We start from the raw sequence: 26,370 nt of genomic DNA on the forward strand, positions 1-26,370 counted from the left end.
GCGACAGAGCCGTAAAGGCGCGCGGGGGCGGCAGCATGGCGCTGTACGCGGCCGCCGCGGCCGTGCTGGCGGGCGTGGAGAACCGCCAGGGCTCTATTAAGGCGCTGGTGTACGGGAGCAGCTTCCAGGTAGCGGTGCCGGGCGCGGGGGAGGTGGGCGCCCCGTCCGGGGCCAGGGCGGGGGCCGGGACCGGGCGGCGGGGCGCGGCGCGGCGCTGCACCCCTTCGCCATCTCAGCGCGCCCCGCCGCCCGCAGAACGTGAAGCCGCTGTACGCGCTAGTGTGCGAGACGCAGCGCTACGCCGCCGTGCTGGACGCCGTCATCGCCCGTGCCGGCCTCCTCCGCGCCGAGAAGAAGCTGAGGCCGCACCTGGCCCGGGTGAGCGGGGGCGGGTGCCGTCCCTGGGAGCCGAGGACGCAGGGCGCCCGGGTCGTTCGCACGCGGGGCAGGGCAGCCGCGACCCCTGAGCCGCGCCTCCCGGGGCCCGGAATGCAGGGCGCCGGTTCCAGCCCTCTGCCTGCCCCCAGGGTCTTGTGTAGTGAGGGATGAGGGAGCCACCATGACCTAAAGCGGGCTGGACGGCGGCCTCCTTTTAGCCTCCAGTCGTGTGAATTTCTGAATTTCCCCAGGTGCTAGTGTATGAGTTGTTGCTGGGAAAGGGCTTTCGAGGGGCCGGGGGCCGCTGGAAGCCCCTGCTGAGCCGGCACCAGGCGAGGCTGAAGGCCGAGCTGGCGAGGCTCAAGGTTCGCCAGGGCGTGAGCCGGAATGAGGACTTGCTGGAGGTGGGGTCGAGGCCCGGCCCAGGTGAGCTGGCGGCAAGAGGGCGCGGAGGGCAGTACTGGCAGGCCGCCGAAGAGAGGCTTGTGTCCCTGCTCGCTCACCGCTGTTGCTCTCTAGTCTCCCAGGTGCCTCGATTTGTGCGAGTGAACACTCTCAAGACCTGCTGTGGCGACGCCATTGATTATTTCAAGAGACAGGGTTTCTCCTACCAGGGCCAGGCTTCCAGGTGGGAGCTCAGCGTCCTGTCTGGCTGCCCTCATCCAGGGGCAGTGTCTGGGGCCACAGAGAAGCAGGAGTCTGGGAAGAGAGGTGCTGGGTGGCAGTGACTACTATTCTTGGGTTTTCCTATTTCTAGCAGTTTCTCCTGTCTCTCAAGGGCTGATGGCCAGCCCCACCCCACTGATACTCCCAGGACTTTTGTTCTACATTTTTTTCACACGCTGGGGATGGAACCCAGGCCTCAGATGTGCTAGGCGGGTGCTCTTCCACTAAACTGTGTCCCCAGCACTTAATAGCATTTAAAATATTGGTTGTGATAAACAGTGCAAGTGGAGCCTGGCACGAGGAATTCAGGAGATGAGTTAATGATTCACATTCCCCGCAGCCTCGAGGACTTAAGGGCCCTTAAGGGGAAGCACTTTCTTCTGGACCCCTTGTTGCCGGAGCTGCTTGTGTTTCCTGCCCAAACAGATCTGCATGAACACCCTCTGTACCTTGCAGGTCACCTCATCTTGCAGGACAAGGTAGGGAGTGGGTGAGGGAAGGATGTGGGAGGCCAGCCCCAGCTCCGTATTCACCCAGCTGTTGTGCTCCGCTGTCAGGCCAGCTGCCTCCCAGCCACGCTGCTGGCACCGCCACCAGGTTCTCATGTCATTGACGCATGTGCTGCCCCAGGCAACAAGACCAGTCACTTGGCAGCTCTTCTCAAGAACCAGGGGTGAGTGCCAAGGTCAGATGGGGTCTGGTCTGATCCTGCACTTTGTAGGAATAAAGAAATCTTTATTCAAATGACTGGGCTGGTGTTGTGGCTCAGTGGTGGTGCGCTCGCCTAGCAAGCATGAGGCCCTGGGTTCGATCCTCAGCACCACATAAAAACAAAGGTATTTGTGTCCACCTACAACTTAAAAATAAATATTAAAAAAAAAACTATATTGAAGGCTGAGAGGACAGATTTGAGGTGGTTCACGGTTTCCCCAGGCAAAGCTTTCCAGGGGTTGCAGGTGTGAGATAAGGTTCCTAAGCCTGTTATCTCAGAGACCCCCTAAGACACTTAGATATTCTTGTTTCTGTGTCCTGACTTGACGTGCGTGGTGCTACTGTGGCTCTCCCTCAAATGCTCCATGAATTCCCAGATCACCCCCTTCTGCCCTCTTCCCTAGAAAGATCTTTGCCTTTGACCTGGATGCCAAGCGGCTGGCATCAATGGCCACTCTCCTGGCCCGGGCTGGTGTCTCGTGCTGTGAGTTAGCTGAGGTCGACTTCCTGACTGTTTCGCCCACGGACCAGCGTTATGATCGCGTCCAGTACATCCTGCTGGATCCTTCTTGTAGTGGCTCTGGTGAGATGGGGAGAGTGTGGCTCTGGGATACCCCCACCCCAGAGCTGAAGCACACCAGTTTGTTTGGGTCTTGGTTCTGACTCAATAATGACCTTAGGCCTGCAGGCAGAATGTTCTCATTTATCAAGTAGGATCTCAGCACAGGATGCAGCAGCCTGGGAAACTGATCAAAACGCTCTCTTCCCCAGGGATGCTGAGCAGGCCACTGGAGGAGCAGGGGTCAGGCACACCTAGCCAGGAGCGTTTGCGTGCCCTGGCGGGCTTCCAGCAGCGGGCACTGTGCCATGCGCTCTCATTCCCCTCCCTGCGACGCTTGGTCTACTCAACATGCTCCCTTTGCCAGGAAGAGAATGAAGATGTGGTCCGAGACACCCTGCAGCAGAACCCGGGGTTCAGGTGACGGCCTCCCCAGGGTATGGAAGGGTTGCTGAGTGGCCCCTGGAGCCTGATCCCTCCCCCTCCTTCCTTGCAGGCTAGCTCCTGTCCTGCCTTCCTGGCCCCACCGGGGTCTCAGCACCTTCACAGGTGCTGAGCACTGCCTCCGAGCCTCCCCTGAGACCACGCTTACTGGTGGCTTCTTCATTGCTGTGTTTGAACGGGCAGAGGTGCCAAGGTGAGGGAGCCAGGGGTGGCCTGCTTGGGAGGTATGGGGTGACTCGGGCACAACTACCTGACTCTTCCTAACCTTCCAGCTCAGCCTCCCAGGCGGAAGCTCTGGCACCAGAACTTGCACCTGGCCCAGCCCCAAAGAGAAAGAGGAGACCGCGAAAGGTCGCTGCCTAGGCTGCAGGTGCAGCCGCTGAGGCCGCCTGTGGGAAGTGAGGCTGCCCAGGCTGCCTGTAGGCTCCACAGGACTGCTGTTAGTGCCAGAGGCAGCTGGCAGGAAGGACAGAATAGAGGGTCCTATTTAGTCCCTTGGGTCCCTCCCTGGGGGCTGCCTGCATAAATAAAAGGCAGAACACAGGCGTCGGATAGGTCACAGTTTTTTATTCGTAATGACATAAGCAAGGAGAAAAATCTCACATTCATACTAAAAAGTCCAACTAGACAACAGGAATTACACCTTTATTTGTAAATGGAAAGTCCAGCCTCCTGTTTTGTCCAGTGCAGAACATGTACTCGTACGCACTCACACCCAGGCTGGAGCAGGCCCCCCTCTTCACGGGGTTCCTGGCCTGCTGTGGAGCTGAGGTGAACTAGCTCAGACTAAAACTAAGAGGCTCCGCCCCACACCAGGTATAGGCAAAGGCTCCATCCCTAGACCTGTGCCCCACCCCCACCCCTCCAGTCCTAACAGCTATTTGGGACTTGAGGTCCTGGCTCCTTCCTCAGCCCCCCACACAGCTAGGCCAGCAAGTGCCCAGCTCTCCTCGGGGTGGAGGCAGTCCCCTGCCACAAGACATTCAGCCTCAGTCACAAAGCGGGAGGGGGACTAACTACAGCTACATCACATTATTTATAAAATAAAAATTACACTTATGTAACATGTCTAGAAGGAGCTCCAGTCCCTCAGGAAAGCTGCCTGGGACAGCATTTGAGCCCCTCCTTCACACAGGCATAACCTAACTATGCAGCTAATTCTAATCAACAGCATTTATACTTAACCATCTCAATGAACCAAGCTTGAAGGAATTTAAAAGGCAATTTAGCTTAAATACAAAAATAAATTTTTATTTTGTTAAAAAATGTTTAAATATTTTCTTTTAATTTAGACACACGCATTCATACTTCTTCCAAAGAGGATGGGCGTGGCAGCAAGGCTCTAGGGCCTGGGGAGTGTGGTTTGAGAGCCAGGGGAGAAAGGGAGGGAAGGGTTGGCAGGGGTCCTGTTTAGGAAAGAACTAGGGTCTGACTTCAAGGAAGGTTCATTGGTGTACACTGGACATACTGGGAGTGGCCTTGCCTAGTGAGGTCAGGAGGTGGGAGAGGAATGTTAGAAGGAGAGGGTCTTTGTTTCCCTAAGGCCCCATCCCCTGGGCTGCCAGCCCTGAAAGTCTAACCACCACTGGAAAACTCAGGAGCCAGCACTATGGCTCTTGAGTGGTGCCACTTTGATTGGCCAGGCCAGGAGGCTTGAGACAGTTAGGTCCGGCACTACCAACATGCCGCCACACATACAATTCAATTCTTCCTCCAAACTCGATTCAAAGAGCAATAGACATGGGCTTCAGACAGTGACACAGGACAAGGCGTGGGGTGGACAATCCCGGAGGCAGAGGGTGGCCAGGGAGGCCAGCAGGGGGAGGAGGCAGCAGAAAGCAGCTGTGGGCATCCTGCCTGCTCCGAGAGCTTCTCCTGCAGCAAGGGTCTTGCGCTGGCTCTGCCAGATTAACAGTCTTGAGCCACCTAGCTTTTAGGGGCCAAACTGGCAGAGAGGGCAGGAAATGAGACTGGACTCAGACCTGGCAGGGAGAAAGGGGGCAGTGGGAGGAACACCCACTGGGGTCTCCAAGGCAAAGCTAGATTCAAGGTCATTTAAAAAGGAATCCTGCAGGGAACCAGTGAGGGACAAAGCAGCAAGTAATGGGGAAGTAAGAGTCCCCAAAAGGGACCAGAGGAAGAGAACCACTTCTTACAGCCTAGCCAAGCAGGTAAAGCTTAGGGATAATCCATTTTCCCCAATCCCATGAAATGCAACACAGATTCAAGTGGGTGCATTGCACACCCTCTGGCAAGGATGGTCCCGGGGCGGGGGAGGTGGGTTAGGGAGGCCACCTGACTTAAGTGACACAATAGACGAGCCGGGGAAGAGAGCGGACAGTATGTACAGATGTTTCTTTAGTTCTCCAGCCTCACCAGTGCAACTGTTCAAGTACAGGTTTTGGGCTTTAGCCCTGCCCTCGCCTGCCCCCTCCCTGAGGTGCCCACTCCCTCCAGAAGGGAAAGGGCCCCAGGACTGCCACCACCTCCCTTGGTGGCTGAAGCCAGAGATCTAGGAAAGTTCTGTTTTACGGAACTTGAAGGGTCAGAGGCTCTTCCTAGCAGGTGCTGAGGTCCAGATTTGGGCAAGGGCTGGGAATGGGGACAGGACATAGGCTACTTCTTGCGGTTGTGCTGCCTTCGGGCCTGCAGTCGCTGTCGAGCCCCTGGGGTCTTGGATCCCGCACCAATGGAAAACGAAGGGGCTGCTGATCCTGGAAAGATTCGACAAGACCTTATTAGGTAGCTGCTCCCAGAGCACATGGTTTTGAGGCATCAGCTCTAAGTCAACAAAACGGTGGGGACTTGAACAGGGTCCCCAGATGCCACAGCAGCCCCATGAAGAGGCTATTAAAATGCAAAACCTCCAAAAGTCCCACAGGGAGGCCCACAAATCCATTTTTACTTGACTTCCCCAAGTGTCCTGGACTGTCTTCTCAACTCTGCTGTCCAAGTCCACGCTGGGTGGTGCTGGACCCCCAGGAGCTGTCTCCACAGGGGCCCAGAGAGCCAGGAACCTTGCCATACAACCCAATTCCTCCTCACAGAGGAGAAAAGCAGATGACACTGGCAGTGGAGAGATGGCTACTTACCGAAAGGCCCAACTCCAACAAAGCCCTGGGTGGGTGTTGAGGAAGCCCCAAAAGAGAGGCTGCTGCCCACTGTGCCCACTCCAGCAGTCGGGGTGCTCTGCCCAAAGGTAGGTGTGGAGGTGCCTAGAACAGACAGCAGAGGACTGTAGAGACTGAGCCAGGGTCAGAGGAAAGAAAACAGACGGTAGAGAAACTAGGCAGAGGGTCTGCTCTTTTGCTTCCCACAGGACCTGCCAGCCCTGGATCACACCACCATAGCCAACTGCAGCGGTTACACCTGGAGCTCAGGTGAGCCAGCAGGCCCTCAGTGCCCCACTTTCTGTGCATACAGCCCAGGCATGCCATGCCTCTTCTGTTCTCCTGCCAACCTGCCCTCTGACAGCCTGACTCACCTCACTCCAGTGCACCACCCTGTTGGACCATCTGATCTTCCCAGGTGCTCTGGACTTCCTCTGCAGGGCCCTGCTTGGCTGCCCTGCCCACTCTTCCTCCCCTTGCCACAGAGAAAGCTGCCTCTCTGGTACAGTGTCAGGCTGGAGGGGGACAGGACCTTCCCTGCTCCCCAGAAGCTGTGTCCAGACCACTTCTCTTCCCTGCTCCTTCAATATCATCAGTCTTGCTCCTGAACATCTATCAACTGCCAGATGTTCTCTTTTATTCAGCGGGCCCTTGGCTCACTATTGCCCTCTCCATCACAAACCGTGGTGACTTTGCCAGCTGTCAGGATGATTCAGGATTCCTCAGCAACCCAATGACCTCCGCCCACCCACCCCTACATTCACTTGTTAACTGCTCCAGCTCCAACAAGTCACTGCAGGCCTCACCTGCTTCTTCGAGCTCATGGTCCCCACAACCACCTTGCACCTTCTCCTGCCAGAGACCTGAAGTCCACTGCCCTCCTGCTGCATTCCCCCACAGGCTGGAGATTAGCAGCTACCTGCCTGTTTTAACCTCAACAGCCGGGAGCTGCTGGAAAAGACACAGTGCTGACTTGAAGTTCAGGCTTCTCTTCTGCAGCACTGGCCTGAACCCATGCCTCTTGCATGCTGGGCAGTGCTCTCCCACTGAGCCACATCCCAGCCCTTTTTGTATTCGCCCAGGCTGGACTCCAATCTCTGACCCTCCTGCCTAGTCACTAGGATTACAGGTGACCACCATGCTTGGTATTTCTCTATTTAATCAATGACACAGAAGCTCTGAGGACAAAAGTTCACCTTCCAGATGGCAAATAAGACCACTTCATTCTGCTGCAAATTCTACAATTTCCTTGATACTTAAAATCCAATCACTGGAGCCTGAGGCTCACCTCTGCCTGTCTCAGAACCTCTCTCACACCATCTTCCATCTGTAGCCAAGCTCACCTCCCTCTGCCCCCGGGCCCTAGCACCAGCCAGGCTCACGAGCTCCCCACCCACATGCCAGTCCTTCTGTCACAGACGTCCCTCAGCAGAAATGGACTGCTCAGAAAGGCTTTCCATGACCCCTGAAAGGCACTAGTGAACACTTACTGCCACCTGCAATTTACTCGTCTTTACCAACAAGTTCCTTTACCCAGCATCAGGCCTAGCAGACCACACTCACTCCAGATCTTACCTCCAAACACAGGTTTGCTCTCAGGTGTGCCAGCCACATTGAAGGCAAAGGGTGTGCTCTGGCTAGGTGCACCCAGGGCATTCTGACTCAAGCCCCCACCAAAGGGGGTGACGGTTCCTGTGGTCCCACTCTGTCCAGCTCCAAAACTGAAGGCCCCAGAAGTAGAGCTGGGGCCTGGGGCAGCCACACTGAGCCCGAAGCCCCCACTGGCAGCTGGGGCTGCAGATCCCCCGAACGTGAAAGGGGATGGAGTTGAGCTGCCAAACACTGAGCCACTGGTCCCACTGGGGGTGGTCTGGGTGGTAGCTCCAAAGCCAGAGGTGGTGGCTGCACCAAAGGAGAAAACAGGCGTCGTCCCTCCAAAGGCTGGCTGCGTGCTGGCAGGGGCACCGAAGGCCGAGGCGGTGGTCTTCAAGCCAAAAGCTGACTGTGTTGAGCTGCCAAAGGCAGGCTGGGCCGTCGCTGGTGCTGCAGACGGGGCAGGGGCTGCAGAGTTCCCAAAAGTGAACGAGCTGCCAAAGCTTGGAGCAAGGGCTGGCTTGGAGGACCCCTGCTGCTGCCCATCAGCAGCCCCGAATGTGGGCTGGGGGGTGGCCACTGGATATGCTGGGAGGGAGGGCTTGGCACCGGAGCCAAAGGGAATGCTGAATGCGGGGGTGGTGGTGTTGCTGAAAGTCAGGGTGGGCTGGCTGCTGGTGGTGCAGGCTGAGGTGGCAAGGGAACTGCCGAAGCCACTGAAGCCAGCAGTGCTGTTGCTGCTGCTGCTGTTACTGGTGGTGGCCGCCTCAACAGCACCGGGCAAGGACTGGCCAAAGGTGGTGGCTGCTGTGGACGTTGGTGTGGCAGTGGATTTGCCAAACTGGAATACAGAGCCCACGGCTGGGGTGAAGCTGGTGGCAGAGGCAGGGGGTGCTCCAAAGGGGAAGGGCTGAGAGGCGGGGGTCGCGCTGCCAGTCGTGCTGCCACCAGCGCTGGCCACGCTGCTGACCCCAAAGCAAAAAGCAGGTTTGGAAGCAGAGTCTGTGGATGTGCTGGCAGTGGTGGCTGGAGCCACAGCCGAAGTGGCAGTGGCCAGGCCAGCAAAGAGAGGGGCAGCTGGGGCTGCAGCAGCTGTTGTTGGCTTGAAGGAAAAGGGAGCAGGCAAGGGCACAGATGCAGGTGGCCCCAGGTCACCAAAGATGGGCTTAAAAGTTGGGGTGGCAGTACTGGTGGTCATAGGCTGGGTGGAGCTAGAAACAGCTGCAGCTGTGACGGAAGTGACAGAGGGGCCTTCGCTCTCGCTTTTAGGTGGTGTCATGAAAATGGGCTTGAACATGGGAGAAGCAGAAGACGTGCCTAGGGCAGCTGGGGTGGCTGGAGAAGCCGGGGCAGCTGGGGCGGCAGGAGCGGCCGGGGCAGCTGGGGCGGCAGGAGCGGCCGGGGCAGCAGGAGCGGCAGGAGCGGCAGGGGCAGCAGGGGCGGCAGGGGCAGCAGGGGCGGCAGGGGCAGCAGGGGCGGCCAGGGCAGGGGCAGAGGGCATGCTGCCGAACAGCCCACTCTGCTTGGAGGTGGGGGAGGGGGTAGGCAGGCCTGGGGCTTTGGCAGATGTGTCGGTCTGATGGGCTGGAGGTGACTTGGTGTCCACGACAGGTGCTGTGGAGGAGGCAGGTACCAGCCCCAAGAAAGTGGCTGTGGATTTTGAGTCTGAAGAGGTGCCTGGCAGGGGCCCTGGTGGTGGAGAGCCAAGGGAGGTTAGCAGGCTGGGTGTCTTCAGAGGTGACGGGCCTGTGGTGGTGGCCACTTCAGCAGATTCTGGGAAGAAAGTAAGAAACCCGAGTTCTCTAGTAGGACAGAACCAGCATGTCTGCGCCTCTGGTGCCTCCCTTGGTCAGCTGAGAGGTGTGACAAGTCTATGCTGCACAGCCTATGAAGCTCACTCAGAGGTTCTCCTGTTTCCATCCCCCAGACACGAGGTTATACGTGGAGGCGCAATGTCACCAGAGCACTGACCTAGACAGGTCTTGTCTGTCTAATGGAGATGCACCACGCTCACCCACCAGCTGCGAGGTCCTAGGAGACTCTCTGCCCCTGGCCCCAGGAGGCTGCACACTGCACCTGGACTACTGTCTGAGGAAGTGCAGTAAGAGGTTGCACACTGGCAATACCCCGAAGGCCTGGGCCTGTGACATTCAACTGACCCTGGAAACCCACGTGGAGGAACTTATCTTATTTGGGGCTGTTGTCTAGTAAGCCACACTGCAGATACCTTGCAGGGTGGTCCTCTCATTTACAGATGATGACAGCAAGGCTCAAAGCAGTCCCAAGACTGGGCTTCGAGTGGAGCCCGACCCATGCTGCCTTCCCAGTTTTACTCGAGGCAGCAGCAACTTTAGACTCACAGAGAAGCACGAGGCTGGGCTTCATCCCGAGGGCCAACACTGCACGGTGCTTACCTGGGAGGGATGGGTCTGGGGGACTCTGCATCTTCTTCAGGCTCTCTAACAACGGGTTGGTGCCTGTGACTGGCGGGGAGGCTGCTGCGGAAGGGGTCCCCACAGCAGGCGGGGTGAAAGTGAAAGAAGGCTGAGTGGCGGGTGGGTTCTCACTGATGGAGTTTGGAGGAACATCTGAGGGAAGAGACAAGATTCAACCTTTGCCCCTTGCTAGAGAATTCTTTCAAGATGGCACAGGGAAGCTCCAGGGCTAGCAGCCTGATCTAGAAATTGTTTCCCTCAATAGTGCTCACTGGGGGCTGGGGCTGGGGCTCAGTGGTAGAACACTCGTCTACCATGTGTGAGGAAGGCACTGGGTTTGATTCTCCACACCATGTATAAATAAATGAATGACATCTAAAAAATATAAAAACAAAGCAGCAAAAAACAAAACAAAACAAAAAAAACCAGCGCTCACTGTGCTCCTGGATTTAATGAAAAGGTAGGTGGCTGGGGGTGGTGGCGCCTGCCTGTAATCCTAAGTGGCTCAGGAGACTGAGGCAGGAGGATGGCGAGTTCAAAGCCAGATTCAGAAATTTAGCAAGGCCCTAAGCAATTCTGTGAGACCTTGTCCCTAAATAAAACACAGAAAGGTGGCTGGGGATGTGGCTCAGTGGCTAAGCGTCCCCGAGTTCAAAGTGCCTCTGGGTTTAATCCCCATACCAAACAAAAACAAAAACAAAATACCTAGCTGGACTTCTCAGGAGAACAACAACAAAGGAAAACAAGAAACTCTTTCTTAGGAAAACCTTTAGAAGAACAATAAAACCAAAACCAAAGGAAACAAATACATGGGGCCTTCGGATGTGCCACTGATGTGCACCCCTTACCAGTCTTGTCCTCCAAGACCTTGTTGAACCACTGGAGTGAAGCTTTCTTCTCCAGGTCAAGGTCCTCAGCAGTGACGGAATAACCAAGCTGAGGCGGTGGAGGCTGTCAAAGAGGAATGGAGAGGCTGGGCCATCGTACAGCGGCAGAAGCTCACTTGCACCAGCCCTCCCAAGATGTAAGAGGGCCAACATGGGTGACTAGACATACCAAGGTCAGTTGGTCCCCTCGCCTGGAGGGCAGCAGCGGGATCTTCCGTTTCCGCTGTCCAGAGCTGCCAGGTGTAGGTGGGGAAGCCCACGAGTTCGGCTGATTCCGAGAGGTTGTGTCTGCAACTAAAGACAGGAAGACGGCCTGCTGGCTTACTTCCCTCTCCCAGCAGGGCACAGCGCTTTTCTATCCACTTGGATTTTAACACTGAGTTGTCACTGTGTGTCTAAAAAGATGCTATCTTCCATGGCTGGGCCCCCCAGATGGTATCTGTAAGATTATTTCTAATAGTTGAGAGGAAATAGTTAATTGCGCCAAATGCAGCATTCAATGCTTACTGGATATACTGGGTATACTCTCTACCCAGTGACCGTGTCACATGGGACTTGTCTGTACGACCCTCTCCTTTAACTGTGAAGCCAGGCTGCCCTAGCTAGACAGGGCAAAGCTCCGCCAGGTGTTCTCAGAGGTACTCCTTCAGCCATCCCTCCACCCATCGCTCCTGCTTGCTCATCCACTCACCCTTTTCTCCCTGGGACTCCTTGTCGGCCACCAATGGAGTCGAGGAACTGGAATGCTGACATGGCTCGTCTTCTCTGTGGGGTTTTGAAAGGTGGAATTCAGTTTGATAATGTTCTACACCCTTCTAACTGCCAAGGGGCCTAGGCCACATCATTCTTAACCATGCTTAAGATCTCAATATGTCGACATAAAAAAGGTCCAAGGAGATCCAAATGAAGATCCCAGAGAAGCCTGTCTTAAACCAACCACAACCCCACGCAGTCTGCCGAGCCTAGATCTCCAAGGAGCAGAGCTTCAGTTGGCTGCATACCCAGAACCCTCTCGGCACTCCTGTTGAGTGGCTGCTGGAGCAAGAGGCAGAGCAGAACCTGTGCAGCCAGTGTGCGAGGCTGCAGGAGGAGGGCCATGCTGGTGGGCGCCTGCATCACTGCCCTTCTCTGAGTCTTACACTCTTGATCCACTGAGTCCGAGTCATGCAATGCCTGAGAGCCAGCTCCAACCCCTCCCTCTCACCCCTGCCTGTCCACACAGAGCAAACAGTCACTGGAGGAGGTGATAATCACCTGGTTTTCTTGGCTGGTCTCTCTGGAGTCTGAGAGCGGGAGGAAGCTGGGCTAGAGAAGGGGGACGAAGGGGGACCACTCCTCTTCCACATCTGAAATCAACCAGAGTTACACAGCTGAGCCCAGGGACAGCTGAGCACACAACCCTAGAGATAGATACTCTTGTGGTTGTGTTCATCACTGCATGTAAAGTCCCATTTTAGGAACTAAAAAATATTTCTTTGTGAAGACCCCTGAAAAGAAAGTCAATTGTCAGTTATGGTATTGTGGCAATTACAATTATGGAAGTAAAAAAGGAAAGAAAAGTCTAAACACAGAAGGAATGAATGCACCTTTTGCATATAAGAAGTAGGACTGAGGGACTGGGATGTGGCTCAGCGGTAGAATGCTCGCCTAGCACGTACAAAGCCCTGGGTTCGATCCTCAGCACCACATAAAAATAAATAAAATAAAGGTATTGTGTCCAACTACAACTAAAAAATAAATATTAAAAAATACTTAAAAAGTAGTAGTAGGATTGATGATATTCAGTAACAATACAGAGCTATATGCACAAGTCTACTCCAGACTATCTATGGAGGAGACAAAAGTAAATTTAAACATACTTTTAGGAAGATAAGCCAGTAAACTAAATCTTGTTTTCATTAAGTTTAGTTTTAAAATTTTTGTGATAAGGGAGATTGAACCCAGGGATGTTCTATCACTGAACTACATTCCCAGCCCCTTTATTTTTTATGTTGAGACAAGATTTGCTCAGTTACCCTGACTGGCCTCAAACTTACAATCCTCCTGTCTCTGCCTCCCCATTCACCACACCTGGCTTTATTTTTCAAAACATGCTGTCATGACATTTGTGATTTTTGCTACACTTCTGGCATCCATGATTATGTGCAGATCATCCGTATCTGTTCTCTTCTACCAGGAAAAGTCCCTGACAGCAAATATGGGGTTTTCATTTTTGCTTCTCCAAAGGCCAGCGGCAAGGCAGTGGACACAGAGCGGACACTAGGCACATACTCTGGCCAGCGAGTCCACTGATATTTCTTACAAGAGGGTATATGAATAGACAATAAACAGTTCTCACTTCTGTCTTACCAGTTATTAGGGAAATGCAAAGTAAAAGCCACAGCGGAATACCACCTAACATCCACAAGAACGGCCAGAGACTGACAGTACCAAGAGCAGTGAGGAAGTGGAACAACAGGATCAAGACCATGTACTGCTGATCCTAAAAGTATAAACTAAAGCACTCCAGAAATTGTTTGTGCCAGGCACAGTGGTACATGTCTATAATCCCAGTGGCTCAGGAGGCTGAGGCAGGACGGTCTTGAGATCAAAGCCAGCCTCAGCAATTAGTGAGGCCCTAAGCATCTTAAAGAGACCCTGTCTCAAAATAAAAACTAAAAGGGCTGAAGATGTGGCTCAGTGGTTAAGCACCCCTGGGTTCAATCCCTGGTGTCAATAAAATAAAATAAACAGGCAACATCTGCTTACACTGAACATACACAAACTTTATGTATGTGCACCAAATAAAAGACTTGTATAAAGCAACAATAATGAATGACCCAGTGACATACATGGACGAACCTCACAAGTAAAATGTTGACTGGAAGAAGTCAAACATAAAATGACAAATGCATGCTTTGCTTCCATTTATACCAAATTCAAAACCAAGGAAAAAACTATTTGTGGTACTAAAAATATTCAGGAAGGAAAAGAGGAAAGAGTACAATGATGCGAAGTGCAAACCAGGGGGCGCTAGGTGTTAAAAATGTCTATTACCTGACTAGCGGATGGGTGGTCATGATGATTTGTGTTTCTCTGTATATTATACTACAATTTCAAAAGCCATTTAAAAAATAAGATTATATGACAAAGAATGTTATACAAGCTATAATAGGTAAGACACTTGGAAAGGAAAAGCACACATGCTGCCTCTTTATTATGAAAAAGAGCCCCCAATCCTGGCACTCTGCCAGCCCTGTACTGCAAGACAACACGTCGGTCAGTGACACATTACATAAATGATGGAGCCGAAGAACTCCCACACCTATTAAGACTGGCATGACGCAGGGATTTCTGGTGATGCTGGTATGAACCTGCTACACTGCCAGGTCTAGTAGTGGCACTTGCCTGTACTCCCAGGAGGCTGGGCAGGAGGATCACAAGTTCAAGGTCAGCCTCAGCAACTCAGTGAGACCCTTGTCTCCAAATTAAAAAGTAAAGAGGACTGAGGATGCAGCTCAGTGGCAAAATGCCCTTGGGCTCAATCCAGCATTCCCACATAATTATGTAGAACATCCAATTCTCTGTGTCTGTCTTTTTTTTTTTTGTCTTTCCTTTTCTCTTTCTTTCCATGGTACTGAGGATTGAACCCAGGCCTGGAGCACACCAGGCAAGCTACTCTACCACTGACACACTCGCTCAGCCCTTTTTATTTTTTTGAAATAGGGTCTTACTAAACTGCCCAGGCTAGTCTCATGATCCTCCTGCCTCAGCCTCCTAAATAGTAGGATTTACAAGCATGCGCCACCATGCCCAGCCAGGATCTAATGCTTGATAAGGATAATAAAATAAAAGACTGTGCTCCTGATGTATATATTTATTTAGAGTGTATTCCTACTTACGCATACAAGAAGGTTTACTATAAAACTGTGACTGCTACATCTGCAGCAGACTCATCCATCTCATGTTTACTGAGTTCCTTGGTTGCACCAAGAGGCTACACTGAGTGGCTGACCTATACCAACTAGGTTAGGTAAGTGCACTAACTCTATGGCGCTCACTCAATGATAAAAAAATCACTAATGATACATTTCTTGTTAAGTGACATTAATTGTACCTGCACATACAGTAAGAATGTTAACAGCAGCAAGCCATGGAGCAGAGACCAGGAGAGTCAGGATAATGGAATTTTGTTTTCAGTTTCTATTTTCACATGAAAGTTATCAATGCTTAAATATTCTTTTGAAACCAAGAAAGGCATACATTTCAACAAATAAGAATAATATACAGAAAAGAGTAAACTCCTACTAGGCACAACAGCACATAGCCTGTAACTCCTGACTACTTGTGAGGCTGAGGCAGGAGAATCTGTAACTTTGAGGCCAGCCCCAGCAACTTAGCAAGATCCTGTCTCAAAGAATTAAATAAATAATAATTTCCCTATTGTCTCAATACTTATTGTCAGTTTCTGTTGAACTGCTGGTTGTATGAAAGTACGACACAAGGACATATGGACAATACCTACCCAGTCACGTTACCAGATTAAAGATGAGAAGGCAAGAAAGCATTGTGGAATCACACACATACCCAGCCGCCCAAGGAAGAGGGCGCTGCATGGAGTTCTTCTGAACCTTGCTTTTTATAAATTTTTGGTAAGGAGGGGCTGGGGATGTGGCTCAAGCGGTAGCGCGCTCGCCTGGCATGCGTGTGGCCCGGGTTCGATCCTCAGCACCACATACAAAACAAAGATGTTGTGTCCGCCAATAACTAAAAAATAAATATTAAAATTCTCTCTCTCTCTCTCCCCCTCTCTCTCACTCTCTCTTACCGCTGCTGGTCGGTGGGCAGCACCTCCAGCACCGACCATTTCTGGCCCGGCGAGGAGGAGCCCACTCACACTTCTAGCAGCAACACACAAAAAGCCTGTTTCCGCTAATATTTCTGTGGTTTCTATTTTATATTTAAAACTTCATTTCATTTGGAATAGGTTTCTCTAATATAGAAAAAACTCTTGAAAATGAGCAAAGACCAGCAGCCCTTCAAAAAAAATGGGCAAAAGTTATGAACTAATGATAATGGAACAAGAATAAAAAAAATCATTCAACATACGAAAAGAAGCCCATGTTCACTCATGAGACAAAAATCAGATACTGCTCTTCACCTGTCCTATAAAAACCCCAAACTGTGAGAACCAACTTTGTTGGCCAGAATGTAGACAAATACTCCCGTTCCCCACCATGTACCATGGCCACAGGGTGCTGAACAGTATGCAATGATCGACCAAGAAAATGACCCAACATTTTTTGTGCAAGAATACATAAAAATATAAAACCAAAGTAATTTTATGTAAAAAATCCTACCATCTTAAATGTGAATTTGAAATGTCATTATGAACTAATGATTCTGATTCTTCTTTTTGGAGGATCTGTATCTCTGCTAGAACCTAGTCTAGGTTCTAAAAGAATTTCCACTGGAAGAAACCAAAACTATTTGAAGAAACAGCCAACTTTAGTCTGAGCTGGAAATGTACAAAGATTTTGGGGAGGGATCAAAAGCATAAGACTATTTATCTGGGGCTGGGGATGTGGCTCAAGCGGTAGCGCACTCGCCTGGCATGCGTGCGGCCCGGGTTCAATCCTCAGCACCACATACAAACAAAAATATTGTGTCCGCCGAAAACTAAAAACTAAATATTAAAAAATTCTCTCTCTCTCTTAAAAAAAAAAAAAAAAGACTATTTATCAAAGACTGCTGGGGTCTAAACAGAAGGATACAGGAGACAGTTTTTTTTGGGGGGGTACTGGGGATTGAACTCAAGGGCACTTAACCACTATGCCACATTTTAAAAATTTTTAAATTTAAAACAAAGTGAGACCTGAAAATTTGTTTAAGGGGGCTGGGATGTGGCTCAGTGGTGTAGTGCTCGCCTAGCGTGTGTGAGGCACTGGGTCTGATCCTCAGCACCACATAAAAATAAATAAAGGTATTAATGTCCACCTACAACTAAAAAAATTAAAAGAAAATTTGTTTTAATTAGTTATGCATGATTGTAGAATACATTTATGCACTTTGATATATTGTACTTAGATGGGACATATTTTCTCATTTTTCTGAGTGTACGTGTTACAGAATCATATTGGTCATGCGGTCACATACATACATTCAGTAATGTCTGTTACATTCTACTCTCTTTCCTATCCCTACATCCCCTCCCCTCCCATTACTTCCCTCTGCCTTAATCTAAGGGAATACTATTCTTCCCTAGTGCCCCCTGCCTTATTGTGACTTAGGATCCACATATTAGAGAAAACATTTGGCCTTTGGTTTTGTGGGTTTGGCTTATTTTGCTTAGCATGATATTCTCCAACTCCAACCATTTACTGGCAAATGCCATAATTTCACTCTTCTTTAAAGCTGAGTAATATTCCATTGAGTATACATACCACGTTTCTTTATCCATTCATCTATTGAGCCCTAGGTTGGTTCCACAGTCTAACTATTGTGAATTGAGTTGCTGTAAACATTGATGTGGCTGCGTCACTATTTTTCTGATTGTACAGATTGCAGAAATCACATTGGTCATACTGCGTGCACTATTTTTAAGCTGATTTTAAGTCCTTTGGGTATAAACCCTGAGCCACATCTTAGTCCCTTTTTTAATTTTGAGACAAGGTCTCACTAAGTTGCTTAGGCCCTCAGTAAGTTGCTGAGGCTGGCTTTGAACTCATGATCCTCCTGCTTCTCCCTCCAGAACCATTGGGATTACAGGTGTGCGCCACTGGGCCAGCAACAGGAGCCAGTTTGAAAGGATTCCCACCAGCCAACATTGGAAAAGTCTCTGTGTAAAAATTAACTACAATGTATTGAAAAATATAAAATGTCTACAAAAATTTGGAAGTCAATAAAGATAATTACCAGCAATAGCAAAATCTCCAATGGTCCCTTCTGCAGTCAGCTGTGCCATCTGATTACCCTGACCCTTTCTAGGAAGAATGTTTTCTTCCACACAGGTTATCAAGGTAATATGTGCAGGAATCATAAAAAACAAATATCCCCATTTTCAACCCCCAACAACAGCAGATGTAGCTAAAGATGACAAATGGCTACTAAACCACCAGAGGAAAAGTCCAAAAGAAAATTTAAATGAATCAGACCACCAACACCAAAACCAGCGGTCAATATTCACATTCCTGAAGTGGGAAACCAGATGTCATCTGCCTGCTAAGATGAGGAAACACAGCACCACTACGCAGTACCTGCCCAAATAATGGTGCCTCAATCTAATCAAGCTCCAGGATCCAACTACTCACAAGGAATAGGAGAGAATACATGTTTTGAAACAACATTATAATGACGTAAACTGAATCCAGAATGTAGGAAATTCTGCAAAAGAGATCCATTAAAAAAAAAAAAAAAAGACATGAAAAAGGGGATACGAGAGTATTATAGAATAAAGACAAACGTTCAGTAACAAAGGTGACGAGCTCAGTTAAGGCTCCTTATCCAAAAAAATGCTGGTAACTATTGAAGCTACAGTGGAGTTTCCTGTAGCTATTTATATTGGAAAATTTTTATATAATAAAAATAATTAAAAAATAGGAATAAGTATGTAATTAATGGGGCAACTGTGGTGACTAAGCTAGGAAATGCATGTATCTGGCTTAGCACTGAGCCCCACACAGAACAGGTGCTCAAGGGAAAGGTTACAGTGGTGCCATTTTCGCTCCCATGACCACTCACTGAAACTCAAGTGCTGTATGTTTTCTCTCATACATGGATTCCAGATGGGAAAAAACAAAGGGTGGGAAGTGTCTCATGAAAACAGAAGGGAGACCAACAGAGGAAAGGACAGGGGGCAGGAGAAGGGGAGGGAAGGGGTACTGGGAAATAAAACTGACCCAAGTAGACTGTTATATTGTGAGTGTGTATGAATACGTGACAATGAATCCTGGAACAAGATGGGGATGGCCTCTTCACCACTTCTATTCAACATGGTCCCTGAAACTCTAGCCAGAGCAATTAGACAGACAAAAGAAATTAAAGGCTCAGCCTCATCTTTCACTGATATTGCTATAAGGGCCTCAGGACTGATAACATGTCTCAAAATCTCTCCCCTCAATAACCTTTTTTTGCCACACTTTTTTTTTTTTTAAAGCAGTTCCCATCTATAGTAGCCACCATGGACACACTGCTGAAGGGGTGCTTTAATAATCCCTCAAAGATGAGGAAGAGTTCAAATGATTCACCTGTCCAAGGCCCTTTAGCTATTAAGTGTCAGAGCCAAGATTTCAGCCCCAGCTTGGCTGGCAGCAGAGTGGTTTTTTTTTTTTTTTTTTTTTCCCTTACATGACACAATCCCCTTTCTCAACAACAATCAACCAGTTTTGCTTAAAGCTTACTCTAAATATTATATGCCTATAGGATAAATCTCTTCTATGGTCCAATGCAACCCAGACAATCAAGCTTTGGATCAAATTAATACTATTTATTGACCTGTTCAGCCATCTTACATTTATTTGCAATAATAGCTCTATTTCTACCCTGTTTACTTCTTACTTTCTATTCCATTCCACTGGTCTACAGTTTATTATTTAAGGCTTTGAATCTGTTAGGTTAGAGACAATCCCAATGTTGGTAATCATTTTCATTAAGTGACGCCAGGACCCCCTCCCCACCCCACCCCTTCCCCCGCAGCCCCAGCAGCACAGAGCCACCACTGTACCTGTGAGATGCCACGGGTGGAACTATAGGAACTGGTGATCGCATTGCGGCTGGAGCTAAGAATGCCACCTGCACACGTGCTTGTCAGGGAGCTCACAGAAGAGGTGCGTGATCGCTTGTTCAAGTGGTCATCTGAGCTTTGGGAAGTGAGACCTCTCTTCAGAGACCCAGGTCTAAGGGAAAAGGGAAAAGGTTAGATGTACTACTGAAGGCAGCATCCTTCCAAGGGTCCATCTGTGGTTATAACACCTTTCTACATACAGATGGAAGGAAGAGGACGGTGCTCTTAATTGGCACTGCTCACAATTTGGCTAAATATATCTGAGAAAGTCAGTAGAGAAAGCCAAACATTCAAAACTCAAAGATGCGATTCCATTTATATAATATTCTAGAAAATGCACACTCGTCTATAGAGACAAAGCTGTGACAGCTGGAGCAGGGTGGGCTTGATTACAAGAGAAGCACGAAGGAGTCTGGGGGTGATGAACATGTTCACTACCTTCATCAGAATGGTGTTACAGAGGCATATGTGGCAAAACTTGGCATACTTGTCATACAAGTATGTATGTATGTCATACAAAACTTGGCATACATGCCAATTATACCTCGATAAAGCTGCTAAAAGAAAGAGTTAAGAGGAACCAAATATTGTTTCTAAACCTACAACCAAAACAGACATTCTCCACATATCCTTCATGCTACAATACAGACAACAACCTCCCAGAGTGATCTGTGCCAGCCATGAGCTGTACATTCTATGCTTCATTATTAGGAAGTCTTTCCCTAAGCTCTTACCCACAGATCTTACCTGCAGCCAGATGGAGCCTTGACAGTTCTTTACCTTTTGGAGGACCACTCTGCTTCCTTTCCTTACTTCCCAATATTTCCCCCGAGGTCATTCTCCTCTGGGCTAGTACTTCTGTATCCTCAAAACTCCCTCACCTATCACCACCACCCCTTCTGGCATTTCGAAATTCCCTGAACATTCCCAACAGCCCAATTATGGGACCAGCCCAGGTGTCTGCCAATGACTCAATGAACAAAGAAAACGTGGTATATATACATACAGACTTTCATTCAGATATAAAGAAAAACTAAATTATGTCTTCTGCTGGTGCGTTGAAAGAACTAGAGAACATGCTCAATGAAATAAACCAGACTTGGAAAGTCAAGTGCTGTATGTTTTCTCTCACACGTGGAAGCCAGAGAGGAAAAAACAAAGGGTGGAAAGTGTCTCATGAAAACAGAAGGGAGACCAACAGAGGAAAGGACAGGGGGCAGAAGAAGGGGAGGTACTGGGAAGTAAAACTGACCCAAGTAAACTGTTATATTGTGAATACGTGACAATGAATCCTGGAACAAGATCGGGATGCCTTCTTTCACCACTTCTATTCAACATGGTCCCTGAAACTCTAGCCAGAGCAATTAGTCAAAAGAAATTAAAGTTATATGAAATTAAAGGAAAAGAACTCAAACTATCATTATTTGCTGACAACATGATTCTATACTTAGAGGACCAAAAAACTCCACCAGAAAATTTCTAGAATAAAGGAATTCAGCAAAGTAGCAGGATATAAAATCAATACCCATAAATCAAATGTATTTCTATACATCAGTGACGCAAGAAATTTTCTCTGAAAGAAATTAGAAAAACTACCCCATTTACAATAGCATCCAAAAAAATAAAGAAATACAACACTTGGGAATCAACTTAACAAAAAAGAGGTGAAAGACCTCTACAATGAAAACTACCGAACACTAAAGAAAGAAAGTGAAGACTTTAGAAGATGGAAAGATCTCCCATGCTCTTGGATAGGCAAAATTAATATTGTCATAATGGCCATACTACCCAAAGCACTATACAGATTCAATGCGATTCCAACTAAAATCCCATTGTCAGTTCTTATAGAAGTAGAAAAAGCAAACATGAAATTCATTTGGAAAAATAAGAGACCCGGAATAACCAAAGCAATCCTTAGCAAGAAGAGTGAAGCAGGAGACAGCATAACATCAGACCTTAATCTATGCTACTGAGCTATAGTACCAAAAATGACATGGTATTGGAACCAGGCAAACACTTAGACCAATGGTACAGAATAGACAACACAGACACAAACCTACATAAATATGGTTATCTCATACTAGACAAAGACACCAAAAACATACACTGGAGAAAAGATAGCCTCTTCAACAAATGGTGCTGGGAGAACTGGAAATCCATATTCAGCAAAATGAAAATAAACCCCTCTCACCTGCACAAACTCAAAAGTAGAATAAGGACCTAGGAATTACACCAGTCATCCTGCGCCTAACAGTAAGAAAAAGTAGGCCCAATCCTCATCATGTCGGATTGGGCCCCAACTTCCTTAACAAGACTCCTGAAAGCCTAAGAAATAAAAACAATAATTTATAAATAGGATGGTCACAAACCAAAAAGCTTTATCTCAGCAAAAGAAACAAATGAGGTAAAGAGAGAGCCTACATTTTGGGAACAAATTTTTGCCACACGCCCATCAGGATATATAAAGAACTCAAAAAACTTAACACTGGCGGCTGGGGTGTAGCTCAGCAGTAGAGCGCTTGACTCCCAAGAGTGAGGCACTGGGTTCAATCCTCAGCACCACATAAGAGTATATAAACAAAATAAAGTTACTGCGTCCATGTATGAAAAAAAAATCCATTAAAAACTTAACACCAAAAAAACAAACAACCCCATCAATAATGGGCTAAGGAGCTAAAAAGACCCTCCTCAGAAGATATACATTTGATGAACAAATAAATGTACCTACCACACTACAACTAAAAATAAATATTAAAAAAAAAAAAAAAGAATACAGGCAACAATAAATGTTGGTGAAGATGTGGGGGAAAAGGCACACTCATACATTGCTAGTGGGACTGCAAATTAGTGTACCCAATCTGGAAGGCAGTATGGAGATTCCTTAGAAAACTTGGAATGAAACCACCATGTGAGTCCAGCTATCCCACTCCTCGATCTATATCTGAAGGACTTAAAATCAGCATACTATAGTAACACAGCCACATCAATGTTCATAGCACCTCATTTCACAATAGCTAAACTATGAAAGCAATGTAGATGCCCTTCAATAGATGAAGGGATAAAGAAACTGTGGTTATGTATTCACAATGGAATATTACCCAGCATTAAAAGAGAATAACTATGGCATTTGCAGGTAAATGGATGAAGCTGGAGAATATCATGCTAAGTGAAGTAAGCCAATCCCTAAAAACCAAGGGCAGAATGTTCTCTCTGATAAGTGGATGCTGATCCATGATTGGGGGAGGGGGCATGGGAAAAATGGAGAAATTTTGATGGGGCAAAGGGGAGGAAGGAGTGGGGGAGGGGTATAGGTGCAGGAAAGATGGTGGAATGAGATGGATATCATTACCCTTGGTACTTTTATGACTGCACATATGGTGTGACGCCACATCATGTACAACCATAGAAATGAAAAGGTGTGCTGCAGTTGTGTACAGTGAATCAAAATGCATTCTGTTGTCATATATATCTAATTAAAATAAATCTTTTAAAAATTAAACATTAAAAAAAACCCAACAATGAATCCCAGTTATGTATGCTTATAATGCACAATGAAAAGGAAAAACAAAACAAAACCCCCAAAACAACAAATCCCCTTTGACCGGAATTAATCTCAGTTTGCATACATCCTTTCTTGTATGTTGAACTGAACACGAGGTTCTGACAGTAGAAGCATAACTATGGAAAGCAGGACTAACCACACTTCCCAGCTTCATTCTAATCATCTTCTAACAGCAGAGTAGGATCACATTAGCTTTTGTGACAGCCACATCACGTAAGTTATGTGTAAGTTATCCTAAGCCTTTGCATACATATTTCTGTCCATTTTGTTTCCCCTCCAATGCTTTTTTTTTTTTTCTTTTGGTACATTTATAGGGGATTGCACCCAGGGATGCTTAATTACTGAGCTACACACACCCCTAGCCTCACACCTTTTTTTTTTTTTTTTTTTACTCAGTCAGGGTTCTCACGAAGTTGCTGAGGCTGCCCTCAAATTTGTGATTCTCCTGCCTCAGCCTCTAGAGTAGCTGGGATTCCTGGAGTGTGACACCATGCCCACTTCTCCAATGTATTTTCAAACTCAAATGCAGAAACTTATTGCATTTAGTCTATTTAAACAAGCCTTGTGATCCTTCTGTTTACATACCTGGTCATCATACACACTTACAAGCCCTTTAACTTTAGCAGTTTATTCATAATAATGTAAAAGTATGAAAAGAAATTAGACAGAAGACAATTAATGTGGCAGGTTCCTAAAAATGTTCCTTCCTGATTTCAAAATGTGAACCTGAACTACTTATTAGCAAATCAAAAAGCAAAGAGAAATCTTTAGGGCAGCAGATGTGATAATGCCTTTTTCCTCAACAGCTGATATTTCATCCAGATGAACTCTCACTTACTTTGGTACAAAAGAAGCAGGGACTCCATTGGCCACCAGGGGCTCAAATGCTGAATGTCCACTCCCACTGCTATCATGGCGCCTACAATAAACCAAAAAATTCTCAGTGAAATAACATGACCCCCCGCCAAAAGCAGATTTTCAGACCCCTGGGATTATATACTACCTCTGTGGAACATAGATTACATTCTAGAAAAGGAAAAAGTTGTTTTAAACCTCTAAGTCTTTGAAAGGTAAATTTAATCTGAGATAGCCCTGGTAATGAAGGATAGCATGAAAATACTTTAAGACCTTTTGAACTACACAGGTGTATCAATTTCTTACTTGTTAACTTGACACTGAAGTATCATGATCATAAATTTAAAACCCAACACCAACAAATTTGAAAAAATAAAAACAAAAACCCCAAGTGTGTTGAGGACCAATCCACACACCTCACAGTGTTCTGGAGGTTAACATGCCAAAACGGTTAGGTAAAAATCTATATACCACATATAAGAGCATGTAAATGACACGTGATCACTGCTTATTTCAATCATGGGAAAGATAAGACTGAATCTTTAGTTGTACATGCACCACAGCCAAGAAAAATCTTCATCCTGGAGAACATGAGACACCTACCCTAGACCATAAAAATTATTTCCTCCCTGCCCTCTGCCATTCTTAATTTTGCAGTAATGATTGAACTCACATTTAGTTTACTACTGAGCCACATTCCCAGCCCCTTTTTAAGTTTTTATTTTGAAACAAGGTCTTTGCTAAGTTGCCCAGGCTGGCCTTGAACTTGTGATCCCCCTGCTTCAGTCTCTTGAAGTCACTTGCATTATAGGCAAGTGCCACTGCCCTACTCATACTCTGCCATTTCTACTTAGCTAGATGATATCAGCACAAACTGCTCATTTATCATAACTGAAATTCTATGTCTGGGTCATCATCACCTGATTTTCCTATATTCTTAATTCATATACATAAATTAAGATTTCCTTTACTTAATTTTGTCTTCTACAGTACCATGGACAGCCAACTTTAAAACTGCTGGGTATAAACAATCCAGTCAAGGTAATGGGGACAAAAGTCATGTTCTTCAGGTGTGGGGTTCACTCTCTCCTCTGAGCTCTACCCTGACCACTAGATATGAAGAAGCCCCATTCTTGTTACCTTTATCTCCCTTTTTTTTTTTTTATCCCCATATACTTATAATCCATGATTACATTGTTCATTTTGACATTTTTAAAAATTGCCTGTCTTGGGCTGGGGCTGTAGCTCAGTGGCAGAGTGCTTGCCTTGCATGTGTGAGGCACTACATTTGATCCTCAGCACCATATAAAAGCAAAACTAATAAAATAAAGACATACTGCCCATCTACAACTACAAAACAAATAAACAAACAAATAAATAAATAAAAACTGCCTATCTCTCTCAAAAAATGTCCCATGAGGGCTGAGATTCTGTCTCGTTTACTGTCCACAGATCCTGGAACAGGGTCTGGCATTACAATGGGTGCTCAGTAAATATTTGCTGAATTGCAAGAATAAGTGGAGAGCCCCTGGGTTCAATCCCCAGCACACATACACACACAAAAATAAATAAATAAATAAACAAATAAATAAATAAATAAAATAAAATAATCCTCAGGTGACTCCTTGGTAAGCATAAATAGTCCTGTATCCCAAAGAACCACTTAACTACCTCTCCTCTCACTGTACTTAGGAAGTTTTTAACTCCATATTTATTGAGTAATCATATAAACAAAATAAGGAAATTGGTTTCATCTTCATACAAACAGACCATACTCTAGTTCACTTTTGACAAGCACTTCCTTGAGTAGTTATGATTTTGAATCCAAATTATTGAACATAAAATTGAGAAGACTTGAGAATTCTCTTCCCAAAATAATATTTAACATATTTATATCAGAAGTAGGATCCAACATGGATAATCTACAGTACTTATGGAAAGGAAAAAAACTATAAAAATTATCTAATCTATCTTTACAAACTGAATAACATTAATGTCCTTATTACCAGGACATGAGAGAAGGGGACTTTAAAGACTCACAAACTGAAGCTGGCTACTGTCCCTTTATAAGAATGACCTAGATTTCACTGAACACTCAGGATCTGCACAGGAGTCCATTGAGCATCTGCAGGGCCTGCTACCTTCTCTTATTCTCTTGGCCATCAACAAACACTTGGTCTTCTTCCTCCACAATCCTTTTCTTCCTCTCTTTGAGGGCATTCAGCACGGTCTCCTTTGCACATGGGTCTGGGACACTACTGGATGGTGAGGGCAGTGTTGAGTTGATTAACCGCTCTGGTCTGTAACAAAAGACAAGATTGTAGCAGCTGTAAGATATTTTAATTGCTATACCACACAGCATTAGACCCAAGCCCCTGGAAATCATAATCTAACCAATTGGCAAAAGTA

The 26,370-nt window shown here is 47.3% G+C and overlaps 2 protein-coding genes across 3 annotated transcripts in view; one reads left to right on the top strand and one right to left on the bottom strand.

Moving 5' to 3' along the window:
• On the top strand, positions 1-4,024 carry Nsun5 (NOP2/Sun RNA methyltransferase 5). Of its 2 annotated transcripts, none has more exons than XM_076840950.2 (10): positions 1-128; positions 256-378; positions 630-804; positions 898-1,006; positions 1,385-1,523; positions 1,602-1,717; positions 2,160-2,338; positions 2,527-2,734; positions 2,811-2,951; positions 3,031-4,024. In XM_076840950.2, the coding sequence occupies exons 1-10, from the start codon at positions 36-38 to the stop codon at positions 3,119-3,121; spliced, it is 1,374 nt and encodes a 457-aa protein (XP_076697065.1). In that variant the 5' UTR covers positions 1-35; the 3' UTR covers positions 3,122-4,024. The 2 variants fall into 2 exon arrangements, with proteins under 2 accessions (XP_076697065.1, XP_076697066.1); XM_076840951.2 differs by having other exon boundaries at positions 3,036-4,024.
• The window catches only part of Pom121c (POM121 transmembrane nucleoporin C), a 24,705-nt gene continuing 1,643 nt past the window's right edge, over positions 3,309-26,370 (bottom strand). Inside the window, exons 3-13 of the mRNA XM_076840945.2 lie at positions 26,103-26,261; positions 23,945-24,025; positions 19,485-19,656; positions 12,038-12,129; positions 11,475-11,548; positions 10,953-11,077; positions 10,745-10,847; positions 9,876-10,049; positions 7,444-9,234; positions 5,851-5,973; positions 3,309-5,472 (exon numbers count right to left, since the gene is read on the bottom strand). Coding sequence (XP_076697060.2) covers positions 5,375-5,472; positions 5,851-5,973; positions 7,444-9,234; positions 9,876-10,049; positions 10,745-10,847; positions 10,953-11,077; positions 11,475-11,548; positions 12,038-12,129; positions 19,485-19,656; positions 23,945-24,025; positions 26,103-26,261 — 2,992 coding nt within the window. The 3' untranslated portion in view covers positions 3,309-5,374. The remainder of the gene's footprint in view (positions 5,473-5,850; positions 5,974-7,443; positions 9,235-9,875; positions 10,050-10,744; positions 10,848-10,952; positions 11,078-11,474; positions 11,549-12,037; positions 12,130-19,484; positions 19,657-23,944; positions 24,026-26,102; positions 26,262-26,370) is intronic.

This window comes from Callospermophilus lateralis, chromosome 19 (assembly GCF_048772815.1).
Source record: "Callospermophilus lateralis isolate mCalLat2 chromosome 19, mCalLat2.hap1, whole genome shotgun sequence".
NCBI lineage: Eukaryota > Metazoa > Chordata > Mammalia > Rodentia > Sciuridae > Callospermophilus > Callospermophilus lateralis.